Source organism: Habropoda laboriosa, unplaced genomic scaffold, assembly GCF_001263275.1.
Source record: "Habropoda laboriosa isolate 0110345459 unplaced genomic scaffold, ASM126327v1 scaffold385, whole genome shotgun sequence".
NCBI classification, from domain to species: domain Eukaryota; kingdom Metazoa; phylum Arthropoda; class Insecta; order Hymenoptera; family Apidae; genus Habropoda; species Habropoda laboriosa.
In genome coordinates this window covers 718,372-733,703 of record NW_017100556.1, presented here as the reverse complement: position 1 = coordinate 733,703, position 15,332 = coordinate 718,372, and the positions used below count along the sequence as shown (strand labels likewise).

Sequence of the window (15,332 nt, the reverse complement as noted above, 5' to 3'; positions counted from 1 at the left end):
CCGAAGTCGCGCTGACATAAGCCACCCCTAATTGAGTCACTGTTGTAGGACTGTTGGCGTTTCTATTCGTATAGTTGACGAACGCGTTGAACGACTGGTTCATCCATTGCCAAAATACCACGGCTGTGGTCGTTCTGTAACAATTATTGTAAATAAATGGCATACCATTAAGTTTCCCGTTTTTGCACAGTGAACGACAAAGCATAATTTGTAAAATAAAAGTAAAACTTTTAATATAATTATCTAATTTTTTACTTTTTGTAATATCAGTATATTCATATGTCTGGGAATTTTGTTGCAATAAAAATTTTTAATGAAATTCTTATTAATTAACTAATTCTCCAATTAACTTTTAATTGTAATCGTCTAAAACAGCGATGATCAACCTGCAGGCCTCTAAAATTACTTTTATGATGTATTTCAATCAGCTGAAGTGAACAATTTTTAAACAATTTTTCAAAACTTCAGCACAATACATGAATCTACAAAATAATGTTCAAAAAGACTACGGTTTCATTTCACATAAGATATGAACAATAGTATCAACTCATAAACAAGCATCTGCATATCTCCCTCGAAAAACATGCACCTTAATTTTTCTCCACTAAAATATATCCATTTATCATACACCTATATTATCTACAAATTTTTCAATCACCTTACTTACTTAAAAATAAAATAAAAACCCTCCCAATTTGAACTTTTCAAAATCGTCAATCCACATTCTCTCCCTCAAAAATTTACAAATAATAAAAAATTCCTCTCCACGAATCAACGATACTTTTAAACGAATAAACTAGTCTTTTCAAGATTTCATAGAGTATTTTAGCTAGCTGCGAAAAAGAAAAAATGAAAAAAAGGTTGCTCATCGCTGGTCTAAAATGAACTTTTGAATTCCTCGCATTGTACAAGCGCCGTTCATCGCAACGGCGTAGCTTAGTGCGGCAGAAGGACTCTTGGTGGTATATAATTCACTTGTAGAATTGCAGCATGGCACCGGTGATGGCCATCCCGCCTGGCACTTGGAAGGACATTCTGCCGAAGACATTCTGCAGGTCACCGGTGTCGGGATGAAAGGCCGACTCGTAAAGCTTCTTAGCATAGATGATTTGCTCCCTGGTTGTACCAGCTGGCTCCTTCCCAACTCTAAGGGATAAACAGACTATTGATTTTTCGTAGACTCAAAAAGAAAAGAGAGAGAGAAAAAAATATAAGAAAGGAAGAAAGAGAGAAGAAAAACCAAGGGTGCGTGAGATTTTACATCGTGATCTTGAACAATATGTGTGTACATGTGTGTGTGTGTGTGTGTCTGGGAGGGAAATTTATAGAAAATCTCGGTGAACGTACGGGGAATTTTTGATCGTCTGGAAATGATTGCATAAAATAATCGTTCTTACACGGGCAATTCGGGATGATAAATGAATGATTTATTCAAGATGGAAAAGATGTATATGTACTTTGCACAGTTTCTTCCCCTCTTTTCCTTACGTCGATTATGCAAATTGAAGCTGTTGATAGAGTGACTCTTTCATTATCCCGAACAGCGTATTTCCCTAATTAATGCTCTGCAGAGTGATCGGTTGAAGAAGTTTCCTTTCTACGATATTGAAATTTCATTACTTCCTTTTGCCGTAATTTCAGGTTAAAAAGAAAGAAAAAAAAGAAGAAAATTGAAATACGACGCGATCGAGATGAGTTGTAAAGCGTAGAGTGTGTATACAGGGTGGAAAAAAGGTTGCTGGAATTCCACGGAGAGAAAGGGGATTGTGGAGGCGCGAATGAAATTTCAAGATCAGCTCAATGATATTTTAAATAGAACGCTATATTTAGAGAGTGACAGTCGTTTTTTTTTTTTTTTCGTGACCGTTTCGAAACTAGAAATTTTTCTCGAAAACGACTGATTGGACTTTCTTTTTTTTTCCTCTCACTACGTTTAACACGGTTTTCGGTGTTTCTTTCTTTCTTTCTTTTTTAATAATTAAATTTGTAGAGAATAGAAGATACTTTATTGTAAAATAATTACGAAACCGTTACTTTAATCCTTGAAACGTTTAACACCGCGAACTGTGTGCATCGATAACGTTCGTTATACAACGATATTTCGTCGAGCGTGATAAACGCGACGAGAAAAGACTTCCTTCTTCGGTCACCTATAGCTGAAATCACGGTTCTCTTATCAATCGCAGAGAAAAAAATATTCCGGAAACACTCGAAAATTCGAGCGAAATATCGACGGTAATTGTTAGAACAGGCTTTTCCGTATCACTGTATCTTCTATGAAGATAACAACGATAATAAATTTCTTCTGTCTCGAGTATCAACGTCGTCCTTGATAGAAACGTGGAAGAAGAAGAAAAAAATTGCACGAAAAGTTCCAGCGACGAGCTATTTTTAAGTAATCACATCTATAATTGTACAAGATGACCCATTTCGATTTGCAAACGCATCGAATAGTTTGCAGAAAAATCAACAATCGCGTTTACTTAAGAATATTGCTACGATAAATGTTTGGACGATAACGAGTAAATATTACGGTACTCGTAATAGTTTACCGCGTACACCATTATGAATTATACACACGTGACGAATTGATCAAATTTGCCGTAATTTCGATGAAATTAATGCGGTGTATAGTCATTGAAAAACTATTCGACACGTATTTTTCCTTTCGTCAGTAGTCATCCATTTCGAAGAAGTGAACATAACCTTCAAAATTTGGGATGAAAAATGTATTTTTGAAATACCTCAGGAATTAAGCGATTTAGGGAAAAAGTTTTTATATTTTTTTGCATATTAACGTCTATGTTTTATAATTCTACGTTGTAGCCAGCGTTAAGACGAGTTCAACGACATATGACATCATAACCTTCAAACGACTCTGAACAATAGAGAAATAACGAAACACGAGTGGAATAAAGATGTTAATATGCAAAAAAAATGTCGATGGCCTTGGGGAGACGTTTTTGTAACATAACCTCCTTCAGTCGCGTTTCCCTACTTTCAGCAGCAGCGGAAATAATTTGAGACACCCTGTACATTGAAATTTAAAATGCTTCGTAATAATGAGTGAATTTTTCTCCTTAATACACCAATTACTCCTGATCCATAAATTCCATATTTATGTAACACGTCCGTCAAACAAAATTGACCCGTTTCACCATACTCACTTATAGTCCTCGCATAGTTTCTTCGCCTCGAGCAGCTCGGACTCGGGAACAATGCAGGTGCGGAAGTCAGTCACCCAGGCGAAATGTTTCCATCTTCCTGCGAAGGTACTGAGATCGTAAGTTGGCTTTTCGATGTCCAATCTCTCCTCCCCCATCTTCGAGGGTTACTATCGCCTCGATCCTTGACAACGAACATGAAACGTCATCGATTAGATCGACAATTAAAGTGACTTTTCGTTAACGAAAAAATGTAGGGGACGAAAAAGTTGACGATGTTGATTCACGTCATATTTATAGACACAGGTGTTAACTGACGAGATACACAGAAATAACTGTAACATCATGTAACAGTACGATAAGTCACGTGTTTCATCAAATTCTTTTTAATAATTGAAATTATAATTTGGACCGATTACCGTATATTTTACAACACCGGTAACGTCAGTTTCCTGATTACAAAGCTTAAGCGGTTTTTCCATCGTTTTTAATTTCTTCGATAAGTCGTACTTTAAACCACGTATTTACTTCAAATTTCAGAAATACTTTATTTGCAACACATATTACCGGTAATCTTATAACATGGACTTGTGTGTAAACATATTTTTAACAGCCCTTTATGGTGGACAAAGTATCGAGGAAATTATGATAATTGAAAATTGTACGTGTTTAATTTCATATTTTATATGTGTTTAATTTCAATCAAAATTAAGAATACCGTACTTTGCACCGTGCAGCCGTTGCACTAAAATCACTTTATCATCTCTTTATACGACTCTTATCTACGAAGTTGTATCTCTGCGAGAGCAGGCAAAAGAAAAATTCAAACAAGGCACTGAGAATTAATACCGTATCAAGGCTGTCAAATTAAAGTTCGAACGTGCTCGAATTGTCGTTAACGGTATATCGTATCGAACATACAAACGATCGTACCCAGTAACCACGACTGACGTATCGATTATTTGACAGTGTTTCCATCGAACGATACGTTCAATGCACGAGGCAATACGCGGACTCCATGAATTATAATTTAAAATTAACAGACAATACCGAATTGGATCCATCGATCGATATTATCGTGACACATGTGAGCCGTTCGGTTTCGGTCGGCAAAATCCGATAGTTGATCCTGCAAACACGTACTGCGAAATTCGCGGGCCCCGCGTCTGCAAATTTTCGGCTGTCGGCGTAAAATGCGGCATAACCTAAAGTGGCCAACGCGCAACGCACATCGATTATAGTTTCGCGTGTGCGTCTATACTCGTTTCGTATAGCCCACCCTGACCATTTTGCACCGTTCTCTCCCATTTCTCATGTGACGTCACGACGAGACACTTGCGTGATCCCGTTTCCGAACAATTTCGTTCAGAGTTTCTCAGTTCCAGGCGATTATCGACCACGCTCGACAGAAGAGGTTGTAGTCGATGAACGACCCACTTTCTGTCCGAGTACCGGCACATTTTCATTCAAAAACGATTCCACGAAGCAAAGAGCCAAACGTTTCGCTCGTATTTCCACCTCCGGCCGCACTATGTCAAACTGCACGTGCACGACCGCATATTATGTAACGCATTATACGCGTCAGGCATGATTTTTTGTCCGCTTACCCGTGAAAACCGTGTATCACTTCTGGAGAGCCTGCTCCGTTCTATACGCCCCTGCGCTGTCTCCCCTCCCTAGCACTGATTTTTTTCTTGTTATTATCATCATTCCATGCGTCTTGTTAAAACGATCTTTTTCTTTCTCACGGGATCATTGTGCATCTATCTTTGTCGTGGATTGAAAAGATCGATAATTTTGATTAACTTTCTTCGAACTTCTTTTATTAGCTAGGGCATTAAGTTCAATTGTTACGTACAAACAATAATTTATACTACCCCATAAAACTGACTTTCCATTTAAATTACTAATGCTCGAGTTGTATCGATTATTTTTACAACAGTGTATAAATAAATTTAGACTAATATTTTTTTAAAACAAGAACGTCTAAAATTTGTGAAGTAAAATGATAAAGATTTTCAAACTACTTTTTTAAAATTATTTAACGACAATATGAAAAATGAATAATTCTAAAGCAACAACAAAAGATACGGCACAATAAATGAATATGCAAAAATGAAATAATCGTCAATTTCTCCAAGGTTGGTTTTCTCGATACGGAGTAATAACAAAGTGGCAGCTTGCTTTTTCAAATTGTTCTGAATACAATAACCTGCTTTGGCACAATTTAATTTCCGTTGACATAGATACAAAAGAAGAGAAACGCTTCATATATATGCATTATAATATACACCTACATATATCATCATTTTATATGTATAATTCAAACGTTATTCCGTATGCCGTGTCACTAATGCGAAAAGGACATGCTTCCGAAATGTTAATTTACATTTAAATAAATTTCGTAAATTTGCACATGAATTCATGCATTCACTCGCGCCTTGAATTTATGTATTATGAATACAAAAGGAATTTTTAAACACGTTTTTAAAATTACAACTTTTTTACCTTATTCCTGTTTTCTCATTTCCTGTATAGAACAGCAGATTTATGAATATTTCTGTTAATATAAATTCACTGCAGGTTGCTTAACTACTTTTAAAAAACGCTTGAAAAACAATTTTGTACCATTCGAATGTATTTCTCGTATATGTAATTAAATTTTCATATCTACCAGATGCGAAAGAGGTTTCTAGAACACATTTCCCGAAATAGTGTCATCTGCGTGACGCGGCTTACGAATATTCAATTAACACAAACACACAACTACAATGACGTTTAAAAGTCCATCCGAAACATCAAAGACTTCTGGGAGACGCTGTACGAAGCTACAACGTCCTGTCTCGGTTCTATCATCTTTCCTTTACCTACTGTAGACCGTAACAACGATCGTTGTTCTCGCAAAGAACGATCGGGGTGTAACGTTTCTCAATTTCGTGTCAGTTTGAAGAACGCCGTAAACGTTCGATATGGAACGTGCAATATTCTGAGTTGCGCAATAATATTGACAGTAGTAGAGTTAATATCGAAGACGTATACATACGTAGCCCCCCTGAACTGTTTACCAAACAGCATCGATAAAATATTGGCCGATGCACATAAAAACTAATTAAGCTACATCGTTGAGCTTTCGACCCCGTCTCCGACAATTGAAACTCGTTGCCCGTGACGTTCATCGTTTTCTACTATGAGCTTTGCCGTTATGGTCCTGTGTGTCGAACTGCAGAACCCTTTGTTAAAGTTACGAGACAGACTGGCCAGAGAAAGTTTAAACAACGCTTTGCGCGGAGGTCAGCGAGCAAAATCAAGTTCACGGGCGCTCCTGTCGAATTCCTGAAATGTTCGTGGCGTGATTTTCTTTACCGACGAACTGCTCGTCCCCGCTAGTCCCTCTTTTTCTATCGTTCCCTTTCTCGCTCTTTCTTACTCTCGTTCCCTTCTCCCTTTCTCGTGCATAGTGGTCTGTTTTTCTCGTTTTCGTGGCCACTGCAAAGCGGCCAGTGCACGAAAAGTTAGTGCACGAGGCCAACTAAGCTGTACACTTCCGTGCTCGCGAAAAGTAGAACTCGACCTCGTTTGTTATATGTCACCATATTGTAGCTAAAACTGTCACGAATTATTATTTCGTAATGTTCGTGATATAATTTCGTATCTCATTATTCTCCCGCTTAGCCTGTCGCTTGCCTCTCCCTGCTCCACACTTCCGGTACATCTTGCGATTAATGGAATTAATAAACGGATTTAGCAGAAGTAAATTGAGAAATGAAGCAAAATTACTTTCTTCGCCGATTCAACGCCTATTCGATGTTCCATTCTCACCAATGAAATTATTACGAAAATGTCTATAAACAGATAAATATGTGCACATGGAATTAACATCTCAATGAATTCTTTACGTTATAACATTAAATGGTATAAATTATGATTCACATATGGTGCACAAAAGTTGAACTTTTTAAGCAGTGACTAGAGTTAAACGCAATCATAACCCTATATTAAAATACCTAAGATGTATTTTCTGCCTATTACGAATATTCCAATCAACATTAGCATTATACATTTTTCCACCAAGATAATCGCATTTAGCAAATTTATTCCAATCAGTATGCATAACTGGCCCTCAAACATGGAATATGCTTTTATAGGGAGTAGTGGCTCATTCTTCCAGGCTGTCCCCACCGTGATATGGAGAAAGAATGCTTCCGAAAAGTATGTATGCAATAGTGGTGTATCTAGACCGGGTATGCGTTGTCTGAAAGAAAATTCTACTGAAAACCAGCTGGCTAAGCTCTTTCTGGCTGCACAAGATAAATCACAAGGGCGAAAGAGCGTTCGATTAAAAAATAAGAGACACTGAGTCAGGGAAAAAGATTTTAGCTCCTACATATGCTACCCTCTGTATGGGGTTTGTTTGACGTAGGAGAAGGGCACAGTAGACGATCTCTACTGTCCTGAAGCAAAATAGTACAGTGCCGTATGACATTACACAAGAGACAATGTTCCTTTCTGAATTCATTTTTTAATATTTTAGAAAATTATATTACAATCACTGCAAAAATAGAGGAATACGTTACTTGTAGTTCTTGTTTTCGTAATATTTATTTGGACAAGTTATTTCGATCAAAAAGACTACATAGTATTAAAAAAGTGAAATCTTATTAACGACTAAACTTATTCTTAATTTAATAGAATTAGTACGCTGATGAGTTTATAATACTGTTAAACTCTCAAAATATGGCTTCTATTGTATTGCAATTTTAATACCCACATTGTTAACAACATATTACACGTTATTTCATTATGTACAAAGTAATACACTATTTGCACTATTACGTCAAATAATTCTTATCCAAGAGTAGTGTAATATATATATTTTACTTATTAAAAACAATCATTAAAATAGTTAATTTAAAAAAAAGAAAAAACAACGAAATAATACGGCCAATTTCATATAGAACCGAGGGCTTTCAAGTTCGTGGTACGCTACTGCGTAAACGGAGTGGGAGTAGAGCTGCGCGCATGCGCAGTGAGGCGCAAGTGCCCAGCTGTGCACGAACGTGAAATGCGACGCGGCTGGCGGTGGTGGCTGCTAGGAAAGCAAGCGAGCGAACGAGCGAGCAAGCGAGCAAGCAAGCAGGCAGAGGCTGCCCTCCTGTCTCCCCCACCCTTAGCATGCCTCGCAGAGCCCATGGCCTCCGTACACACGGAGGAGAGTGAGGCAGCCCCAGCCGCTCCTCACGTCATCCGCTGAGAGAGAGACGACGGGTCTCGACACGGCGAGGAGCAATAATTCTAACGAGCCAAGATGGCGGCGGACACGGTGGCCCTGTCCGCGCTCACGCTCGCCAGGGGCGACAAGATCCTCGTGACCGTCGAGTCCGCGCTACCGGACATCGTCGTCGTGTCCTTCGTTCACGGTGCCAAGTGCTTCCAGGGCGCATTGCTCGACGCCACCAAGAGGTAAGCGAGCCTGCTACGAGAGCTCTTCATGCCTCCAGCTCTTCTTCCTTCCTTTCTCTGTCTCTTTCTTTATCACTCTTTCTCAGTCTCTCTCTCTCTCTCTCTCTCTCTCTCTCTCTCTCTCTCTCTCTCTCTCTCTCTCTTCCTGTGCTTTTATCCTGTGGCGACGATTCATTTGACCGAATCCTCGCTCGTATCGTCCTTTTGCTAGGCTATCGCACCGTACATCAGGGTTTCGTTGGAACTCAAATTTGTTTTGACCGATCGTCGGTCGAAGGAAGCCCCTAGCAAGCATGTCACGCTGCCGTTGCTTGCAGGCAACGTCTCGCAACCACCGCGATTGTTTGTTGTGTGCATATATCGTGTTTTATCGTGAGCATATATAGCATTGTGTCTGTGAGAGTGTATATACGTGTGAGTGCGCGCGTGTGTTTCGTATAGGTGCGTGTGCGAAAACGTGTTCGATAAGAACGGTAGTGGCCACGAAACGGTCCCGTTGACGAGTTTCACGTTAGAGCCTGTAATTAAAGCTACCCGCATATCTGGCCGACGGCGAGCGACGGACGGTGTTGGAAACTTGCCGTTGACCGTCGCTTTAACTTGGCTACCGTTACACCACGGTTTTTTTTTCTTCACGTGCAGGAGAAACCGTATCTAATATTCCCTACCGGACGAATTTTATCGCAAGCATTGTACACATCCCTCCACCGTTAGAGGAATTGAACCTCGTTCGACCGACGACCATTAAGCTATCTTTCCACGCAACGTTGCACATCGGTGGTGAACTCGTCCCTCGAGTCATCAGACACGTTTCAAACTGCCGGGGCAGCGATTTGCCTCGTAAAACCTGGCCGCTTCCGGTCGGAAGGCAGATTTCCGTACATGGAACTACGATTACACAGCCGCAACACTGGCAAAAAAAGTAAATTTTCACGAACTTTTAAGATTTCTGAACGGGGGTGGTTTTAGTCGTTTCTCGTTGCCGGTTACGTGTTCTGCATGTCGTAAGTCTTCTCGTAAAGCGGCTTTTGTCCTGCAAACGGAAGTAGTTCCACGATGACTCGTATCCTGCGACTTACGCCCTCCGCGAAGAACAGCCGTCGCCGTGGAGTTTTATGATTTCGAAAGAAGCAACACATCCACGGTGTCGTTTTATTAAAATTCTATTTATTCGGGTAAGATAAGTCTGGCCGCGTTTCACACGGGATCGCGCCTCCTTTGTTTTCGCCGAGTTTTCATCCCTCCGTCTTCTGTGTATTCTTCACCGACGAGATTACAATTAAACTGTTTATGGAAGTGGGGTTATTCCATTGGCGCCGCCTGTGCCGGTGATAGAATTGCTGCTCAAAAGCGGATCAATTATTATGATGCTCTGGTGTTTATGCGCGATTTTAAGTACAGTGAGTGCAGTGCATTGTTGTGGTTGAATTTCTAGCTGAATATTTTATGTAGGGATTTTACTTTGTTTGTTCTACAGGCTTTTATGGTCGTGTCTTTGTCTACTGTCTTTATTGTGAAGGAGGTTATATTTGTGCTACCTGTAGCAGTGTAGAATTATTGATGTGATGAGACAGATGACGGTGTTGTAATGTTCTGTATATTATGAGTTTTAGGACAGAATAGATATAGTGTGATATTAAATTTTATGTAAGATTGTTTCTCTTTATTTCGTAACCTTTTATCATGGATTTTCAAGTTTCTACCTTATTTGGCTAACTTTGGGTGTCATGAAGATTTTAATCATAGTGCCCATGGGCGATAGAAAGTTATTAAAGTAGGATAAATCAGATACGGTGTAGCAATGTTGCAATATTGCAATGGTGCATTTAAATATCTTAAATCTTTAATGGAAATTCTACGCACAGTTGTTTCTTAACTTTAGAAATTTTCATTCTAAATTCCAACAAACTTGTATTTATATCACCAACTCAGGTGATTAAGATCAAACTACTTGTGCCAGTAACATGTCTTCAAAAATTATGGTAAAAATGATAATCCTCTAACTTTCACATACTTAAATTTGCAAATTACAGTATAGATAATGGGGTCATGTGTCACTCAGTTGTTACTTTACACGTATCAAACATCTAGAAACATTATCATCAAATACCAAACAGAATTTCTACACATTTGTACACTTTTATGAACTAATTAAACACTTTCTCTGAAAACGTCTGTGAAAGAAATATCAAATTCAGTTGAAACATCTACAAAAGTTTCAATCAATTTTGATTCAACTCTTCAGAATACCAGTTGTATTTTTGATTATTTTTAGCAGGCAGTTTTTCTTCAGCGAGCGACTCTCGAATCTGCGATGCAGAAATTGCTTTTCACTGCTTCTTTTTTTACATTTTTTTTTTTCTTTTTAAAGGGACAAGAAAAAGCGTGTGCATCGGCTGTAGTCTATCTTTTTCAACTTTCTCGCACCGCCGTCGCGTCGTTTCGCGTTTGCACGTGGTCGTATTAAAGTGCTTTATTTCGTCGAGCGCCGATATTATTATTGAAAAAGGCTTCGAAATCGTGAGTCATACTCGACGAATACTGCGCGTTCGTTCGACCAGTCATTGCTGATTTCTCTCTATCGCGGTGAAAATTCAGCTTGACATGGAACCGTTTTTAGCTGTCCGATGGCGTTTTATCGTCCATGCAAAACATTATATTGCTAACTGTGTCGTTAATGTCGTATTATTAATTCACCGCATGATGTATGCATCCTATTCAATCGACTCGCGACTTCTTAACTGCGATTAATGAATAATTCATGAAAAAAAAAAAAAAAAACATCGAATCGTCTAAAGTTTAGAATTTCTCTGATTATCGATTACAAAGCGTTGAAAATTGTTCATGAACGTGTATCTAACAGCACGCGGTTTAATCACAACCGATCATTATCTCGAGCGATGCTAATTTCAATTTGCAGAAACCGAAGCTCTCCGTTACTTTTCATGAATTTATCGATCCATAAATCGCTCCGGACTGATTTTTCACACGCGTGTTGTCGAGCTTTGGCGAAATGTGTGTTTGTCAAAGTCCAACTGTTGATTACTAATCCATTGTAAGATGCGGTCGTGCTGATTCTGAGAATTTTCCGATCTGCATTTCAGCGTGTTCAATGCTACAACGATATTATTTTTAGAAGATACATTTTATTTTTAACGGCCGTTGAAATGATCTATCTTTGCAATGTTAAATTTGTTAACTTTATGCTTTTTCTTCTCGAGAATTGTTATAGATATTTGCTGCAAATGTCATCCACGTGTTCTTTCGTCCCTTTTAATGCACATTTGTAGGTTAGAATTTTGAAACATCGCTCGGAACGAAAAATACAATTTTTCGAAAAGTACCTACCTTTTTAAAACTTTGGTTTCAATATTTCTTATCATTTTTGAGAAAAAGTGCATAAATTTTGAAAATTTTAACTTTCGGAAAATGCTTTCGCACAGTTACTCGCGAAAAATCAGCAAAGTTTTCTATTCGTCCAATTTTAATAAATTAATAAAACATTTGTTTCTCAAAATTGATTTATCCAAATAAGTTACCAAAAAAAGTTTGTTCAGGCGTTATTAACTCTTTTCTCTTAATCCACCTATCAAAGACTATGATACTAAACTATGTCATAAATCGATCACTCTTTCTCGTCGAAAAGTAATTCTCTCCGCCATTTTTTTTTTTTTACACAACTCATCGTCGATGTCTCGAAACATCCATTTCCCCGATAAAACGATCGAAATTAGCAAACTACTTTTACCGCTGTAAACGAAAAAAACAAAAAAGAACACGAATCAACACGTTTAAAATAATTTCAACGATTCTACTCGGTAAACACGACAGTAATTATTTAACGAGCCCGAATTAACACTGCAACTCGTGGACCGTGCATCTCCCCAGGTGCAGAGAGATTTTATCGACGCCTTTTTCCCCGTTTAATTATATTAACATAATGCTTACATTGCAACACACGAGCCTCGGTGATAAGACTCGAGCAATAATCTCATTCTCTTGATCGTGGGCCGCCTGAAACGGACAGAGAATTGTGTGTCGTGTGACGAAGAGGGTATAGGCTGTTTCAGAAACGGGTTTGGCCAACTTTGGGTACGGTGTTTCCCTATCGTAAGTTCGCCATAACCGCGAAGAAAGTTCAGAAGCAACGAATGGTGGACTGTATAAAATATACTTACTTCCTTGGTTATAAATATACTTGCTGCCATTTTCGATTCACTTTTTTCCCTGATTTCGGTTTAGTTCCGTTGGTTTATTGATACTGTTGCATTAGTATTTATGAGCTTGCTTCGAGATAATCTTGTTGGTCGCTGTGGAGGCGGCTTTATGTGACGATTTTCATGGTTTATTGATTCCGTGGATTTTGGACAAATGTATTTTTGCGTCGAGGTATAATTTACAGAAATGTTCGATATTTCTATTGGAAGGAAAATATTTTTTTTGTGTTTGCCAATTGGTATTTTATTTGTTCTATGGTGTTCTGTTGAAATTTTTTGAAGAATTAGATGGGTAGATAGAAGGTTTAGCGATTGAAAGGAACAAGTTAAATAAAAGTGTCTTTTACTTGCTATTAATAGTACTACAGTCAGGGACATTTCAGTGTTCCTGAATTATGAATTAATCGATGGAAGTTTATCTATTAACGGAGGAATACCGCATAAACGTTTCTCGGTGAATAATAGAATACGCCCAAAGCTTATTAACAGTATCTATCTTCAGAACGCCACGTTATCACGTTAATTTCTCCCTCTCACGATTTAACCGATCTCCTAAATCGTACTTCCTCTAAAACCACTAAATTTGCGAATCGAGATAATAATGAAAATATGGACAGGCGGAGATTGCAGCAGAGACACTTCTATACAGGGTGAGTCACCTAAAACAGGCGACCTAACGATAGAAGAAAAATTTTTTAATAAATTCCATTTTTTCTATTTTCTTCGAAGCCTAACTTACGTTATTTTAGACGAATGTACATCTTTTTTCCACTGTGTTGTAACAAACATGCATAAACCAAAACGTGAAACCTTCTTTCATTTTTCACCATTATTTCCATCTTTAAACCAAACGTGAAATCTCTTTCCATTTTTTGCCATTTCTTCCATGAGAAACAAATTTGCCATCCATTTTATTCACTCTTTGTAACCACAGAATATATGTATAAAAATTCTCTGTTATCGCTACAGCTAGTTCTACGTAGTCGACCGTGTATAAACCGGTGTTTCTGTCGCGACGAATAATTTTCGGTACACAGAAGGAAGAAGAGAAGGAAGGAACATAGGGGCGAATATTAATATAATTTTCAATCGATCCGAACAGCAGTCTCTCCTCCCCTTCTCTTCTTCCTCATACGTCCCCTCTTCCTCATCCTCTTCGAGCCTTCTCCATCTGTTCGTCGAGTGGTTTCTTACTCGAATTTGGTGTGCTGTCTTCTCTACGAGGCAGCTCCCGTTGGTTTGTTGGCCGCGGTCGAATTTGCATTTTTCTTTTTTCCGGCGAAGCCGAGCTCACGCGCGTGATCGATGACCATGTGCGTGTATATGCATTAGCCAGAGCACAGGGGCATAATAAAAAGGAACCACGGTGCTCGCGTTCCGACGCTTTTTCCATTACGTAAGTGTATCATCGCGATGCTAATAACACACGTCCTCCCCCCCTTTCTTCCTTCCTTCCCCCCTTGTTGCGTCTCGTCGTCATCCTGGGATGGATCCTGTCACGAAATCCGCGAGATATTGCATGCACGTCCACGCGGAAATGATATTCGAAACGGGACGAGAACTGCTGTGGTTAAGGAGGGTCGGAAAGGTCCTATCTTACCGATGTTAAATTCCCCAACTTTGCGTGCATTGACGCTTGGAAGTTTCGAGCACTGTGCTCGTTCGCTCGGACAGAAGCTTTTTTGGACAGATATACGTAGTGGTTTTTGTGGAAATATTGTAGTTGTACGTTGATGTTGGTGATGTTGGTCTTTCGTTCGACTTCACGCTTGAGGTCTCTGGGTTGAAAAAGGTCCAGGAATTTAGGATCTCTGGGTTGAAAAAGACCCAGGAATTTGGGGTCTCTGGGTCAAAAAAGACCCAAGAATTTTGGGTCTCTGGGTAAAGAAAGATTTAGAGGCTTGGGGTCTCTGGGTCAAAAAAGACCCAAAGACTTGAGGCCTCTGGGTAAAAAAAAAACCCAAGAATTTGAGGTCTCTGGGTCAGAAAAGATCCAGAGACTTGAGGTCTCTGGGTCGAAGGACCCAAGAAATTGAGGTCTCTGGGTCAAAAAAGACCCAAAGACCTTAAGCGTAACAAATTTTGTTACCAGCACACCGTATGAACTTAGATGATAAGCTTCTATTATAATGTTAAAGAAACATAAACTTGACGACAGCAATGGTCATTAAAAAACTAAAATGGCGATGGGTCCAAAAAGACCCGGAGACAGTACTAGGGTTAAAATACCGTTACACAATGTATGTTAGAATTTTTAAATATCGCTTGCAATCAAAAAGATAATTTTTATTATTAATAAAATTATACGCTATTTTAAACAGAAAATCACAGAGAGCAACAACTTTGTTTTTATCAAAAAGTGATTTTTTTTTTACCTAAATACCTTTACGACACCCCTTAAATGAGCCAAGTGAAGAAGTGTATGGGATTAAGTGGAGCGGGATGTTTGTGGGGTGGTACGAAAATAACGGTTTATTATTATAGTGGGTTT

At 38.8% G+C, this 15,332-nt stretch overlaps 2 protein-coding genes across 2 annotated transcripts in view; one reads left to right on the top strand and one right to left on the bottom strand.

Annotated features, from left to right (window-relative positions):
* The window catches only part of LOC108576603 (sideroflexin-2), a 6,378-nt gene extending 1,572 nt beyond the window's left edge, over positions 1-4,806 (bottom strand). The window contains 4 exon segments of the mRNA XM_017939620.1: positions 1-134; positions 976-1,146; positions 3,168-3,348; positions 4,772-4,806. The exon segment at positions 1-134 is cut by the window's left edge and continues 24 nt beyond it. Coding sequence (XP_017795109.1) covers positions 1-134; positions 976-1,146; positions 3,168-3,322 — 460 coding nt within the window. The 5' untranslated portion in view covers positions 3,323-3,348; positions 4,772-4,806.
* Positions 4,807-8,270: 3,464 nt separating this feature from the next.
* The window catches only part of LOC108576599 (PWWP domain-containing protein 2A-like), a 52,430-nt gene continuing 45,368 nt past the window's right edge, over positions 8,271-15,332 (top strand). The window contains exon 1 of the mRNA XM_017939618.1: positions 8,271-8,624. Within this exon, the coding sequence (XP_017795107.1) occupies positions 8,470-8,624 (155 nt within the window). The 5' untranslated portion in view covers positions 8,271-8,469. The remainder of the gene's footprint in view (positions 8,625-15,332) is intronic.